At 42.9% G+C, this 14,352-nt stretch overlaps 1 protein-coding gene across 2 annotated transcripts in view; it reads right to left on the bottom strand.

The window, feature by feature from the left end:
• Positions 1-3,776: 3,776 nt before the first annotated feature.
• The window catches only part of AHI1 (Abelson helper integration site 1), a 187,122-nt gene continuing 176,546 nt past the window's right edge, over positions 3,777-14,352 (bottom strand). For both annotated transcript variants that reach the window (XM_075554499.1, XM_075554501.1), the window contains exons 25-26: positions 8,444-8,546; positions 3,777-4,076 (exon numbers count right to left, since the gene is read on the bottom strand). In XM_075554499.1, the coding sequence (XP_075410614.1) occupies positions 4,074-4,076; positions 8,444-8,546 (106 nt within the window). In that variant the 3' untranslated portion in view covers positions 3,777-4,073. The remainder of the gene's footprint in view (positions 4,077-8,443; positions 8,547-14,352) is intronic.

Below are 14,352 nucleotides of genomic sequence, written 5' to 3'. Positions count from 1 at the left end.
ATATGAATTCGATGTGTACTTATGATTCTATTTTCTTTTAGCCTGAGTTCAGAAATTAAACTTGTAGATCGTCAGTCGTGTTAGTGTCCTCAAATATGATATCTTTAATAAAATAATGTACTACATATGTAACACATATAATGGAACACACACACAGATCTATTCCATCTATCATCAGGCACCCAGGCTCGAAAATCAAGTGTAGAAAAGAGTGCGCGCACAACATTATGTTTGATACAGATTTAGCCATCGTTAGGAGGGTAAAAAAGCACTCTTTGTGTTTACAAAACAAATGTTTTTACGTTACTCAGTTCCCGCCTTGGCTTAAAATATTTCCTATTCACCGTACTAACTAGAGCAGAAGGATATGATGAATGAAATGCCTCATTACAAACTTTGCTTCCTGGGTCTCTACAGAGAGTAGCTGTCTGCTTTTGCCGAGTGGCTCCATTGTTAACCCTAAATGATGCTGACATTCAGCTCTCCTGTAGCTAATTGGGTCCATCCATAGATTGTTTGCTAGTCAACAGGGCCCTCTGATTGACATATTGCTTGATGTCTGTAGTCTCTTTTATGACTGAGATGGTGCCCTTTCTGGTTCTTCAATAGAATGTTACTGTACAAGTCTATTGGACTCTGGAGAAGTTGTTTTCTTAAGGAAACAAGATCTATAGTACGGACTAACGATGTACAACTACAAAGAATTCTAGGATAAAGGAGCAATCAGTTAAATCTTCTCTCTCTCTCTCTCTCACGGTTCACTTACTTAAGTGGCTTGCACTATTAACATATGAGATGTTTCTAGGCCCTCAGTAAGGAACGCTGGTAGCAGAGTGGTTAAGCACTCAGATGTTAACTAAAAGGTTGGAGGTTCAAATCCACTGGCCACTGCACAAGGATGCAGCAGTTTGTCTTCCTAAAGATTTATGGCCTTGGCCACTCTATCGGGTAGTTCTACTCTGTTGGCCAGGATTACCATGGGCCAGAATCGACAGTATGGCAAGTTTTAGTCCTTATGTGCGGTGATGAGTAAGAACGACGTCCAAGTTGCTTCTTTAGCTACTGAAGGGTGTTATGGTCTCTGACTACAAGTATTTATTGTAGTAGTGGATTACTCTCCATGACAACCGGAGTCTAGGGCGGCAGAGACCAGTCAGTGAAGTAAGTCAGACAAAGCTTGCTCGACTGGTCACCGGTTCTTGGACTCTAAAGACTTCATCATTCAGCTTCAGTTTCCTTATTTGGAGGATGGGGAACAGTTCATCTACTTTACGTTTTGAGGTGAAGAGTAAGCGACGCCGTGTACATAAAATGAAGATTTGGAGATATTTTATGCTGTAAGTTCAATTACGTATCTACTTGTGTATAAGCCGAGTTTTTCAGCACATTTTTAATGCAGTTTTTGTGGTACAATTAGGTACCTTGGCTGATATTCAGGTTGGGTTATACTCGAGTATATATGGTAACTAGAAACTCACAGACCTGTGGCTTAAAAAATCTGGATGTTTGAAGAAGTTCCTCTAATCTGCTTCTCAGATATGGCCCTCAAATGGAAGACAAATAATTTAAATGTATAACAATGCAAGGTTACACATGTTATGGTTTCTAGAATTTTGTAACCCTTTAAGAATATGAGTTATATATAAAACTAGTGACATGTCAAATAAAGGAATAAAATGCTTTATTTCCTAGATTAGTGCTGCTGACATTCCTAAAGAGAAAATGCCATTCTTTTATAACACGATTCTAATAACTTAAAATTAACGCCAAGTCCTCGTGGCAATACAGCGTGTGTGCACCTGGCTGCTACGGGAAAGCTTGGTGGCTTGGCTCCACAGCAGGTATCGGAGAGAGAAGACCTGCTGGGAACCTGCCACCATGCACATTATAGGCTAGGAAACCAAATGGGGACGTTCTTGTGAAAATTTCATTTAAAATATGCATTTTAAAGACAAAATTTTCATTCATGGTGCAAAGTATTTATGTTGCAAACCTTCAAAACCTGCTTTTTATGCTGGCTTTCCAACCGTGGTCCTCAGCACAGTTTGGGGACTGAAGAAACCTTATCCTTTAAGAGGCTGGAATCAACTGGGAAATCAATTTCTAAGAATAGTTGCGGAAGACCCACTCCCCGGCGTCGCTCGTGGAGGGCCCAAGTCCTTCTGATCGAGGCCCCCCCCCAAAAAAAAGAATAGTTGAACGATATTTAGGTCTGGAAAAGAGAATGTCAAATTCTTACTTTTTAAGGGAAAAAAAAACTACATAAAAATGGCATAAAATTCAATTGCTTATAGAAAGAAGATGGAAATCAACTTTTGCGCCTGATTCCTCAGCCGGTTTCCAATCTCTTGCTGGAAGGCCCGGTCCACACGGCCTCTGCATCCTGACTCAGAGAAGATGGCAGGGATGGGGTTTGTACAGTGAACCCAGGGCTGACACTGCTGGCAGGACAAAGACAAAAAGAACTGACTGTGAAGAGGACCAACCTTTCCTGGTGCTTACCTCAATGGCTACTTTTGTCTTCTGTGGTTATGATACAAAAATAACACGGTACTTCTTTTTTATATGGCCATTGAGATTTCAGCTTCACTTTCTTGGACGTAGCATTTTGTTTCAATTTTAGATATTTCTGTGACTTGCTGAGATGCTTTGTGACTAGAACTAAAATCGCAAAATCATCACCGATCTCACAACTTTGAACTGAAATTGCAGACAGAGGCATGTTTTTATTTTTTAATTGTCAAGTGTACTCCCAAGACAGAAATAGCTTGCATGAAGGGGGCAAGCTGGCCAGACCCAGCTGGACCTGACACACCGACATGGGGGTCTCCACCTTGTGCTCAGTGCCACCTCTCAATGGGTACCAGTGCCACTGCTACCCGAGAAATACCTTCGACACAAACCAGAAGGTTGAACGGAGCAGAGGCCTGCTGACCAGCTTTAGTGCCTCCAAACACGTGCAGGGAAAAAGGCCAAACATATTTTGACTAGAGCTAGTGCCCACCGGGTATACATCTGGACAAAATTTACACTCGAATGCCCATGCTGGTTTTCTCACTTCTTATTTTAATGGAGCCAATTACAGAATTTGGCAAAAAGTTTTTCTAATTTTAGTCATCTTGGGGTTAAATATTTTATCAGCCTATTTAGAATCACATATGGAAAAATAAGAATTAAAGGGGGAAAAACACATGCAACCAAAACAGAATTTTCCTGTTGTAATGTCATATTTCAAAATACACAGTTATAGAGTCATGACAGTACAAATGATACTGTTATTCTGGAACACACGAAATAAATAATTCAACATGATAATTTAAGAACAAATATTGAGACTAAAATAAATATTGAAACAATGTCCGTCCAAAAACTACTTATATGGTTTATATATGAAAAGAATTTTTAAGACATAAAAAAATTAGAAGAATGTTACCAGTCCAACAAAAAACTCCCTATGGGTTTAGGTATATCACAAGTTATACATTTGACTCTTTTAAAACAAATACAAAATTTTAATACTAAAAATGCAAATAGTTCCCATATTAATAACTTTTTAAAAGACCATTTGGAGTACACAATATTCTGAAGGTGCTTTATCTTTTAAATAAAGTTGAAGTTCAAAAGCAGATATTTCATACTCTGAGCATTCATACACATAACCACAAGACATATACAATAACATTAAAGGACTACTTAACCACTGGCATTCTGTTAACAAAACAAACACTTCCTCTTCATATTTACTTAATAACGAGTAAGTTGTCTTTCTTGATGGATTTTCCAATCATGGCCATAACTCTGATACAATCATTGATACTTAAGAGTGCCAATCATTTGGCCAACAACAATCACAATGATTTGTAACAATTAAGCCCAAAGGCCACATTTGTCTTTCCGCCCACGCTCTGCTGCAAATTTCCTTGGATGCTCTCATGAGGACAAGAAATAGCGGATCCTTCCTTTTCCCCTTAGTGTCTGTAAGTTCTGAACGCTGGCGAGACATTTCACTTGGTTTAATGTGTTGTTTCATTTCCATGCAACAGATCCTTTGCCTCTGAATTTTCTTCAACTCTTTACTAGAGAGAAAAGTTCACAAATTTACTGATTGGACACTTTCTCTTAGCCACAGCGCAATCTCAGCACTGTGCACACAAACCATACACTGCACACACAAAACAGCAAGTCAGATCATAATGTTCAGACTTGTTGTCTAGTTTGCCTTTTGAACATCCTGTTACTGTCTCAGCATCAGCAGGCACGTGTTCAAGGCTGCCTCCATCTCTCACAAGTTAACAGTAACAGTAATGATCTCCAAAAATATAGGTTCAGTGGGAAAACAATCATGAATAATGCTTCACGGTTGGTGCTTTGAAAGCACATAGAACCCCTTAATTTAAAAAGCACTCATTTTCCTAGTCCATGGCTATTCCTACCTCTAAATTCAGTTGACCGTTATATTTTTCATACCAGTTAAAACTGTCTTTTTGAATGACAAGCTACTGATAGTGAACTGACTAGGCAGTTCAGTGCAGTTGTAAAATAGGTGAAATTGCATCCCGAATACAAGTTAAAGCCGATCCAGAAATGACACAGGTGTTGCTTCCTTAAAGACCATGCACTCGGTGCACTGGTGATTAACTGGGGAGAGTGAACCCGAACATTCTGGGGCAGTTATTCATGAACAAGTGTCAAGGATCTAAAACCCAAACCAAACCACCGCTACTGAGTTGAGTCTGACTCACAGCGACCCTATAGGCCAGAGCAGAAATGCCCCTGCTGGTCTCCGATGCTGTTAGTATCTCCTCTGCTTTGCACAGAGCGGTTCTCACCTGGTCATGGCCTACCCACCGGTATTCCCAGAGAGGCTCCTCTGCTCTGCACAGAGCGGTTCTCACCTGGCCATGGCCTACTCACTGGTATTCCCAGAGAGGCTCCCCCGCTGGCACAGGAGGGTCAGAAACACCGGAGGTAGGATCAATCTTAAAGAAGGGGATGCACTAGCATTTTTCTATAGAAACGTTTACATCTGGGGGGAGGGGGGTCCTTTGTCAACCCATGCTTCTTGATTTAAAATTTGTTAAATAGAGCTACTGCAATATGTTTACGTAGAAAGGCCCCTAATTAGGTTTCCTGTCAAGCTTATGAAGGTGCACACAAAAATGGCAATGCTGGGTGTATCACCACACAAGGTCACTAGAAGTCTAACAAGTGTACCGCTGGTGTCCCTGTGCATTGACAGGGAAACCCTGGAAGGCTGTCCCCAAAACAACGTCCGAGCTGGGGTGGGCTGAGGGGGCGAGTCGCCAAGGATCAAAGGGGTCCCAAGCATAGGTCACTCGGAGACCCTGCAGATCTCGGTCAAGAGTGGAGAGGATGGAGGGAGGACCCCGGAGGGGGCCCAAGGCAAGCGGAGGGAGGAGGGCACGCAGTGGGAGGGCAGGGAAGGAGAAGAGCAGACAGGGCAGGGGGCTGGAAGGGGAGCCAGAGCACTGGGGATCAGAGACGGAGTACAAGTCCACCCGACCAGGGGGGCGCTGCCCGGGGCGGAGCACAGCACAGAGGGGAGGAGGGCCCCAGGAGAGGGACATTTCTGTGGAGAAAGCTGAAGTCTGCAGTTCAGGGCAGTGGTGAGTACTATGAAGAAAAGGATGCCGGGGGTGGGGTGGGGGGGGGTGGACGGTCAATGACAAAGCTGCTCTGAGAGGGAGAGACGGGAAAAGCAGAGGAGACAAATGGGCTCCTCGTGACCCTAGGGGCGGCATGAGAGCCCCACAGTGGTTGGCAGTCCAGGGGCTGGACGGCTTCGAGACAGGAGAGGTTTGCTGGAAGAGGGAAGGGATGTCCTGTTAGCAAAGTCAAGAATAAATCCAAACCCAGGCTCCCTTCTGAAGGTTATCACTTCACAGTGTCCCAACGTCAGTGAACATAGGAAGAGAGTAATGGAAGTAGGGGCCTTTGACCAGAGGAACACGATGTGCAAACAGAAAGGAACATCTTCGCAGCAGGATTAGGAAAATGACTATGAAATTAGGTCACTGTTGGTGTGTACATAGTGTGTGGGGAATGAGATTCCTAAAACACATCTTCTCACAAGAAATCCAATCCAACAACTATTCTCTGGAGGTTTCCTCTGCGGCCACATACTGGGCTCAGTGAGGGGAGAGAAACTTGTGAGTGTATTATTATCTCTGCCCACGAGTGCGGTCATCCCATCAGAGTTCACTGGCAAAGCAAAGATGGGAACCACCAGGACTGGGAGCCAGACAACCAAGTCCTAACTGTAGGGCTTCGTGACTATGGCGCCGAGGCCCTATAGTCTTTCAGTGTCCAAAGAAAGGGCTACATTAAAAAATATTCTGCAGATTTAAAAAGTGATGAGTAAGTAATACATACCAATATTGGAAAATGCACAAAGTCAAAATGAATAAAACATATCACTATGTTCACACCACACGGAGATAACTACTGAGTTCCTTTCGTATAGATCGTTGGACATTTTACTTTTATGCTATATATGCAAAATAATTTATAATCAATTTTTATTTAAACACTATGATAAATATCTCTCCTTATCTACAAAATTACCCCTCTCCATAAAAAGTCCTAAGTCATAGTACTATATCAATATAATCAATACCTTGAAAGTTTTTTTCCCTTCAATTTATGAAGCACTACTTGAAGGAATAGCCCTTAAGACACTGGATGCATTCTTAAATATTTTCTTATAGATTTATGGAATTAGAATTGTCAGGTTGAAAGATGAATAGTTGAAAACTTCCAAAAATATGTATTGCCAAATTATCCTCCACAAACACAAAACTCGGTTCTGACTCATAACAACCCTACAGGACAGGACAGAACTGCTCTGTGGGTTCCCAAAACTCTAACTCTTTAAAGGAATAGAAAGCTAATGTTTTTCTCGCCCATGGAGTGGCTGGTGGCTTCAAACTGCTGACCTCGTAGTTAGCAGCCCAAAGGGTAACCACTCTGCCACCAGCGTCCCTCATCCCTCACCATGGATGGGTCAACTTTACACAACTGCCAGCAGTGTCGGCGGGAACTCAGTTCCCCACAACTCTCAACACCAATGCTTTTAAGTATTTAAAACTGTTAAGTTGGGAGGAAAAAAACCTCATCTGACTCTTTTAAAAATGAGTATTTTATATGTTAATTGCTTTGAGAATTTCCTGCGCATAATGTTTTATCAATTGTCTATTCATGTCTTTCTTTGGCTTGATGATTTCTAGGTAAGTTTTTATGTCTGAAGGGTAGTAACCCGCTTCCTGCCAGAGACTTCTGCAAAGTCTTCCATCTCAGTCCACTGCTCATTTAAAACATCTGTTTATGGTGCCTTTTTAATAATCACACCTTTTAAAACTTTTTAAATTATTAAATGTAGAAATTGCTTCAAAATATCAAAAAGAAATCACATCTAAATCCATGATCACACTAACTATCCAATTATAGGTTTGTTTTGTGCAATTAACATTTAAAAATAATTAAAATGTCAGGATGCCTTTTCATAACTCAACATTTGAATCTAGTTTCTAGAAAGTGACACATTGAGACAAGCAGTGAGTTGATGGGAGGGTAAGGGAAAGAGGGGCAAGATTAAGAAGATATATTAAGTATATTAAGTTGCGTTTACTGTGTATTTAAGACTTGCTAACAAAACTACACATACTTGTACAGCTCCTGCTTCCTTGAGATGACCTATGAAGCGGTGTTGTCACCAGACATGTAAGTCACCTGGTCACAGTGGTACAGGAGATGGAGAACTGGCGCAGTAGCGTGGCTAACGGAGTCTGCCTTCGTAAAGTGGCAAACAATGCAGACATGGCTAGGGCTGGGGCACTGCAAGCTTTCTTTCTATCTAACCGAGGAGAAGCCAGAGTCTTTGAGATGGGTCTTTCTTCAAAAGGCCTTTCCTGTGCTTCTTACACCCCAGGCCCCTGGAAACAATGTCGTTCAAACACAGCTTCTAGCCTGAGTGGACACAGTAGCTCACCTCCCTCTGCTTTCCATTCTAACCCATTTCCCTGAGTCCCGGCATCCTGTTCTCTCCCCCTCCTCCTCTCTGCATGGCAACTTCTCAGAAGTGTCTCCTTCCTCTGTTTGTATACATTCTTGTGATTCGCTCTTAAAAAAAAACTTCTGCGTTCTTATAGACCCAGAATCCCAATTCGAAGCTCCTGTCTCGCCTTTTAGTTCTTTGAAAGCCTGGCTCTGATGGGCTCCCATTTCTGCTCTTCAGGCTGGGTGTATCCTGAGCAATGACTCCAAGCCTCTTCTTAAAACCAATCTTTCCCAAGGCCTCTGGACGTAAATCCCAAAGGGATATCTGCTGGCCCTTCACTAGTCCTTGTGCTGGCCTCTGTCACTGCTGACCTGGCCTTCCCTACATTTCCTCCTATTGACTTGATGATGCAACTGTTCCTCTTACCTCTATTAAGGTGACTTTTCGGCCCATTTGCTCAGTCTTCTTCACCTGCGTATCCAGGGTGTGTGCCCGGGTCTCCCGGCTGGGCTTTTTGCTCACGTCAGGACTACAGGAGGGAAAAAGCAGAAGCCAGGAGCTGGTCAGAAAGCCAGTGTCATAGTTCATATGCGGATTCGATCTAGGGAAGCGGCAGTGAGAACAGAACATGCTGCCAAGGAGCTGAACCCACGTGTGCTGATCTCGCAGGGCAGAGCAGAACTGCCCATGGGCCTTCCCGGCTGCCATCTTTCCGGAAGCAGCCTGCCACATCCTTCTCCCAGGGATCAGCGGGGTTCAAATCACAGACCCTTTGACTAGCAGCCGAGTTCTAGAGTTCTAGCCACTTGTGCCGCCAGGGCTCCTGCGTGGGAAGACCAAGGGGGTCTGAATGGGGAGTCTGAGCAACGGGAATCTGACCTAATCCTATGAGAGAGAAGTGCTGAATGCGGCAGAGATGAACCTTTTGTTGGCCCGCTCTTTCCTGACAACCAAGAAGCCAGAACAAAAGCAAAGTACATTTCATTTACCTCAGACAGATCTTAGCTGCCTGGAAAAACTCATGAGGTGTTTACCATACAAAGTTAGATGAAAAACCCAAAACACATAGGTATCAGCTATACATATATCTAGCACATATATGGATAACTCAACCAAACATGAATCCACTGCCATCCAGTAGACCCTATAGGACAAAATGACAACCAACCCGTGAGTGTCTGAGGCTGTAAATCTTTACAGGATCAGAAAACTTTACCTTTTCCCCATGTCGAGGCCGGTGGTTTGAAAGGGCAACCTTGTGGTCAACAGTCCAATATATAACCCACTGCCTTTATACACACACACACACACACACACACACTACGCATAATATAGATATATAATGCACACATATATGCATACGTACATAAAACCTACTTCCCTCCATATGATTCTAACTCAGTGACTCTACAGAAGAAAGCGTAACTGTTGCTTACGGTTTCTGAGACTGAATCTTTACGGGAAGAAAGAGCCCCATCTTTCTTCTCTAGAGGGTGGTGGTGGTTGTGGTTGGCACCCCCTGCGCCACTAGGCTCCCTATATCTACATATAGCACAGATGCATGTATTTGTGTGTGTGTGTGTGTGTGTGTGTAAAAGTAAGAGGGGTTGCTCAAAGACAAATACAGGGGTCAAAGAAGTAGATTTCTAAGAAATCTGTGACATTCTCGCAGAATGGGAATCACAAGCTTTTCAAATGGTTCAATGGCAGAAGCAAAATATAAAGGAATTGTGAGTGGGTATAGGAGGGAAAAATATTCCAAGCAACAATGAAGATGGTGTCTCCTTTCTGGGATGGTCACCAAGGATGAGAGACAAAATAAGGCTCGGAGAAGATGCAAGGAGTGAAACATCAGATGGTGCATAAGTAACATGAAGCACGGCAGGTCAGCTTGGAAATAGGGAAAACCAATGATCTAATTCTTGTGTGATCCAACTGACAGCCTGAGGGTTTCCAGGCTAAGACACAGGGAGGTGACAGCCTGAGGGTTTCCAGGCTAAGACACAGGGAGGTGACAGCCTGAGGGTTTCCAGGCTAAGACACAGGGAGGTGACAGCCTGAGGATTTCCAGGCAAAGACACAGGGAGGTGACAGCCTGAGGGTTTCCAGGCAAAGACACAGGGAGGTGACAGCCTGAGGGTTTACAGGCTAAGACACAGGGCGATGACAGCCTGAGGGTTTAAAGGCTAAGACACAGGGAGGTGACAGCCTGAGGGTCCAGGGTAAAACACAGGGAGGTGAAATTCAAGTGAGGAGCTGGGTGAGGCTCCTTGAGTGAGGCGATGGGAGTTTATTCTGGGGAGACCACCCTACAGTCTACAAAATAAAGTACAAGAAAGGGGAGAACTCTATGAAGAGAGAAACTATACAGAACTACAAACACCGCGCCCCCCCACCCGCCCCCAACACACACCAGAGTGTTCAGTAGAGTACTGATAAACACACGCATTCAAGAAAAGGATCTAAGGCCAAGGACAGAGCCCATTCCCACAAGCCAAGCTGGAATACCTCACAACTAATAGACCCAGAAGGGTCGTGTGTCAGTAATGAGAAATAATAAATAATTATCCCTAGACTAAGCATCTTGCCAATCAGTCTGTCATACTGTGGTGGCTTGTGTGTCACTGGATGCTGTGCCACCAGTGTATTGAACTCAGCAAGGTCACCCAAGGTGGGTAGGTTTCAGTGAAGTTTCCAGACTAAGTGAGATTAGGAAGAACTTCTCAATATGCTTTAGAAAAAACTAGCCAGTGAAAACTTAACCATTAACAGCACTGACACACTGACAGAGGGACATCCCTCAGATGGGGAGGATCCCCAAATACGACTGGGTAATAGCTGACTCCTCAAGTTGAGTCTACTTTAATGCCTGGTAGGCTAAAGCTATCAGGACCTTCACTGGATGATGGGAACGATTCAGAATGTGAAAAGAAAGTTGCAAGCATTCCTGCATGATCAGAATGTGAAAAAAATATATATAATTAGAATGTAGAATCTATGACCCTGGGAAAATTGGAAGTCGTCAAATTGGGAGCCATAAAAGTGCGATGGAACACTAAAACATCAATACCCGTGGCATTCATCAGTTGAAAAGGGCTGCTATTGGCCATTTTGAATGGGGCTATTCTGATTATTATGCCATAAATGTCAAATTCAAGAAGAATGGCATCCCATTCATCATCGAAAAGAAAATTCCAAGACCTGTGCTGAAGAACAATGCTACCAGTAATAGAAATAATATCCTTAATAAGAGGACCAATTAATATGATCATTATTCATCAAATTTATGTATCAACCACCAAAGGCAAACACGAAGATATGGAAGACTTTTACTAACTTCTGTGGTCTGTCATTGAGCTACCGTAGAGTCAAAATGCATTGGCAGCGACTGGTGACTGGATTAGGAAATTTGGAAACAAAGAGGGCCAAGCAGTTGAACACTGTGGCTTCTGTGGTAGAAATGCCCGAGAGTGATGATAGAATTTTGTAAGACCAGTGATCTATTATTACAAGTACCTTATCAGAACATAAATGGCCATTATAGACTCCTCCCCCAGATAACACACAGGAAACAAACGGATTGTATCTCTGAAAAGAGGTGATGGAGAAGCTCAAAGTCATCGGTCAGAACCAAGACAAGCAATTGCTTACATACAAGTTCAAAAGAAGCTGAACAATATTAATATAATCAGTGAGAGCCAAAATCTGTATGACCTGGAATTCATGCCATTGGAACTTAAGAGACGATCTCGCCATATTTGGTGCAGTGAACACTAATGACCAGATACCAGATGAGTTATGGAATGACATCAGGGACCTCCTATATGAAGAAAGGTAAAGGCCCTTAAAAAGACCAAAGTGGATGTCAGAAGAGACCCTGAAACTTGCTCTTGAGTGGACAGTGAATGGAAGCAGAGATGAAGCAAAAGCGCTGTACAGAAGGTTCTTGAGCCTTGGGGCTCAAGAAGAAATTGTAAAGTATTATAAGGAACTGTTCAAAGACCTAGTTAGAAAAACAAAAAGAATATGCTTGGCCTGTCTCAAACTAAAAAAGTACCCCAAAAAGAGGGGGAAAATCCAAGTCTTGAGCTGCAATGACGAATGGTTTCATGAGCAAAAAATTGAACAATGCAGAAAGTATTAAAAGAAGATGGAAGGAATACACAGAGTAACTAACAAAAGTAATTGCTTGATATATAAGAAGTCTTTCAGGAACCATTTCATAACCAAGAACTGATGGGACTGACGAAAGATGTCCACGCTCCACCGAAGGCAATGGTGAAAAGCGTCTAGGAGCGGATGGCTATGAACTGAGATGCTGCCATGCTGGGAGAGCTCACACGTGATCGATGAAGACTCCACTGGAGACGATCCAGATCTGTGCACATTCCAAAGCAAGGTAACCTAACAGAGTACAGAAACGATCCAAAAAAATCATCAATATCACATGCAAGTAAACTTTTGCTGAAGATAATTAAAAATGATGGGGAAAAATATTGACAGGGCTGTCAGAAAGCAAGCTGATTGAGAAGAGGAAGTGTAATGCAGGAAGGGTATTACTGAAGTTAGGTGGCTTTGGGCCGAAAGCAGTGTACCGGAAAGATGTTCAGGTTTTATAGACTGCGTACAGGCATTTGACTGTGTGGATCAGAACACATTATGATTAACATCGCAAGAAGTGGGACTTCCAGGATGATTAATTATGCTAATTTGGAGGCTACATCTAAAGCAAGCATCAATTATTCAAACAGACCAAGGGGCCACTGTGTATTCTACAATCAGGAAAGATGCGTGCAGGCTTGTAGCCTTTTGTACTATTTATTCCAACACTACGCTGGGCATATAAAGTGATAAACTGGACCATATGGTGCGTGAAGAATACAGGATTAGGACTGAAGTAAGACTCAATCACAACATGCAATACGCAGAGCTCACAATCTTGCTTGCTGAGAGGAAAATGAACTTAGAGCAATTACTGATGAAGATCAGAGACTACAGACTTCAGTAGAGATTACACTTCAACATAAGGAAAACAAAAATCCTCTCAAGTGCTCAGTAAATAATATTGACACACGGAGAAAGGCCGAAGTTGTCAAAAGTATTTCATTTTACTTAGGTCCACAATTAACATGCAAGAATCAAGAAGGCAAACCACTTGTTTCAGTGGGCAAATCCACCACCAAAGATCCTGTTAAAGTACTAATCAACCAGTTGAGTTCAAAAGGACTGTGACGCTAGGACAAAGTTCAGAGGGTAGGAAAAGAGTGAAGTACGGAAGCAGAAAACCAGAGGGACACAGGATAAGTGATGGCACCTCCAGGGACTTGATTGCAACACATGAGATGAAACAAAAGGCTGTCAGTTGTTGAACGTGAAACCGATATCAGCTCCTCAACCTTCATTTAGTTTGCAATAAAAAGTTAAAAAATAAACAAAAGTGTTACAAAGCAAACATGGCGCCTACCTGATCCCAGCGATGGTGTTTTTCAATTGCTCCTTACGTATGTAAAACAAACACACACCAAAAGACTGGAGAATGAATAAGGAGGCCTGAAGATGACTCGGCATTCTGAATTGATTAGCACGCCAAGGTGGAAGCGAAGAGGAAGGAAGAGTGGTTGGAAAATATGGTCTCGGTGACAGAAATGAGTTGGAGATCCCATGATAGAATGTTGCAGGGCCAACAACTGGTTCATAGCAAATACTTTTATTTAACAACACAAGCAGGGAGAATACACGTGGGATTCTCTAGATAAAATAGACAAAAAATCAAATTGACTACTTCTATGGGAGGAGACTATGTGAGAAGCTCAGTACCAGAGGCTAAAATCAGGAAGGGGCTGACTCTGGAACTGATCATCAACGGCTCGTAAGCAAGCTCATGCTGAAGCTTAAGAAAATTAAAACCAATCCACCAGAGTGAAAATATGACTTTGAATATATCCCACCTGAATTTTGAAAACATCTCAGAATAGATTTGATGCGTTGAACACTTATAATAACAGACCTGATATGCTATGGGATGACATCAAGAATGTCCCATTCCAAGATGTGAATGCAACATACCGGCATGCAGTAGGGAACTAGTGGAGAGGTCTGAGAGACTGGCCCCAATCCCAACTACATGGACACCTGCCCCTCCCCCCAGAATTCACTTCAGAGGACAGCACTGAAGCTGCAGCTCAGGGAGAGGGACATGTCTGATGAGAGCACATGGGAGCAAATGAAGGGCGAAGAGGAGAGAGTGGAGCACATCCTGGCCCACCAAACCTTGAGGACAATATTCCCGCTCAGAGCAGCCAATCCACAGAGAAGGCCATAAGGCCAGCCCCACT

The sequence above is a fragment of the Tenrec ecaudatus genome, chromosome 7 (assembly GCF_050624435.1).
Source record: "Tenrec ecaudatus isolate mTenEca1 chromosome 7, mTenEca1.hap1, whole genome shotgun sequence".
In the NCBI taxonomy this organism is placed as follows: Eukaryota; Metazoa; Chordata; class Mammalia; order Afrosoricida; family Tenrecidae; genus Tenrec; species Tenrec ecaudatus.
The sequence above is the reverse complement of the archived record's forward strand: the minus strand, read 5'-3'. Positions and strand labels throughout refer to the sequence as shown.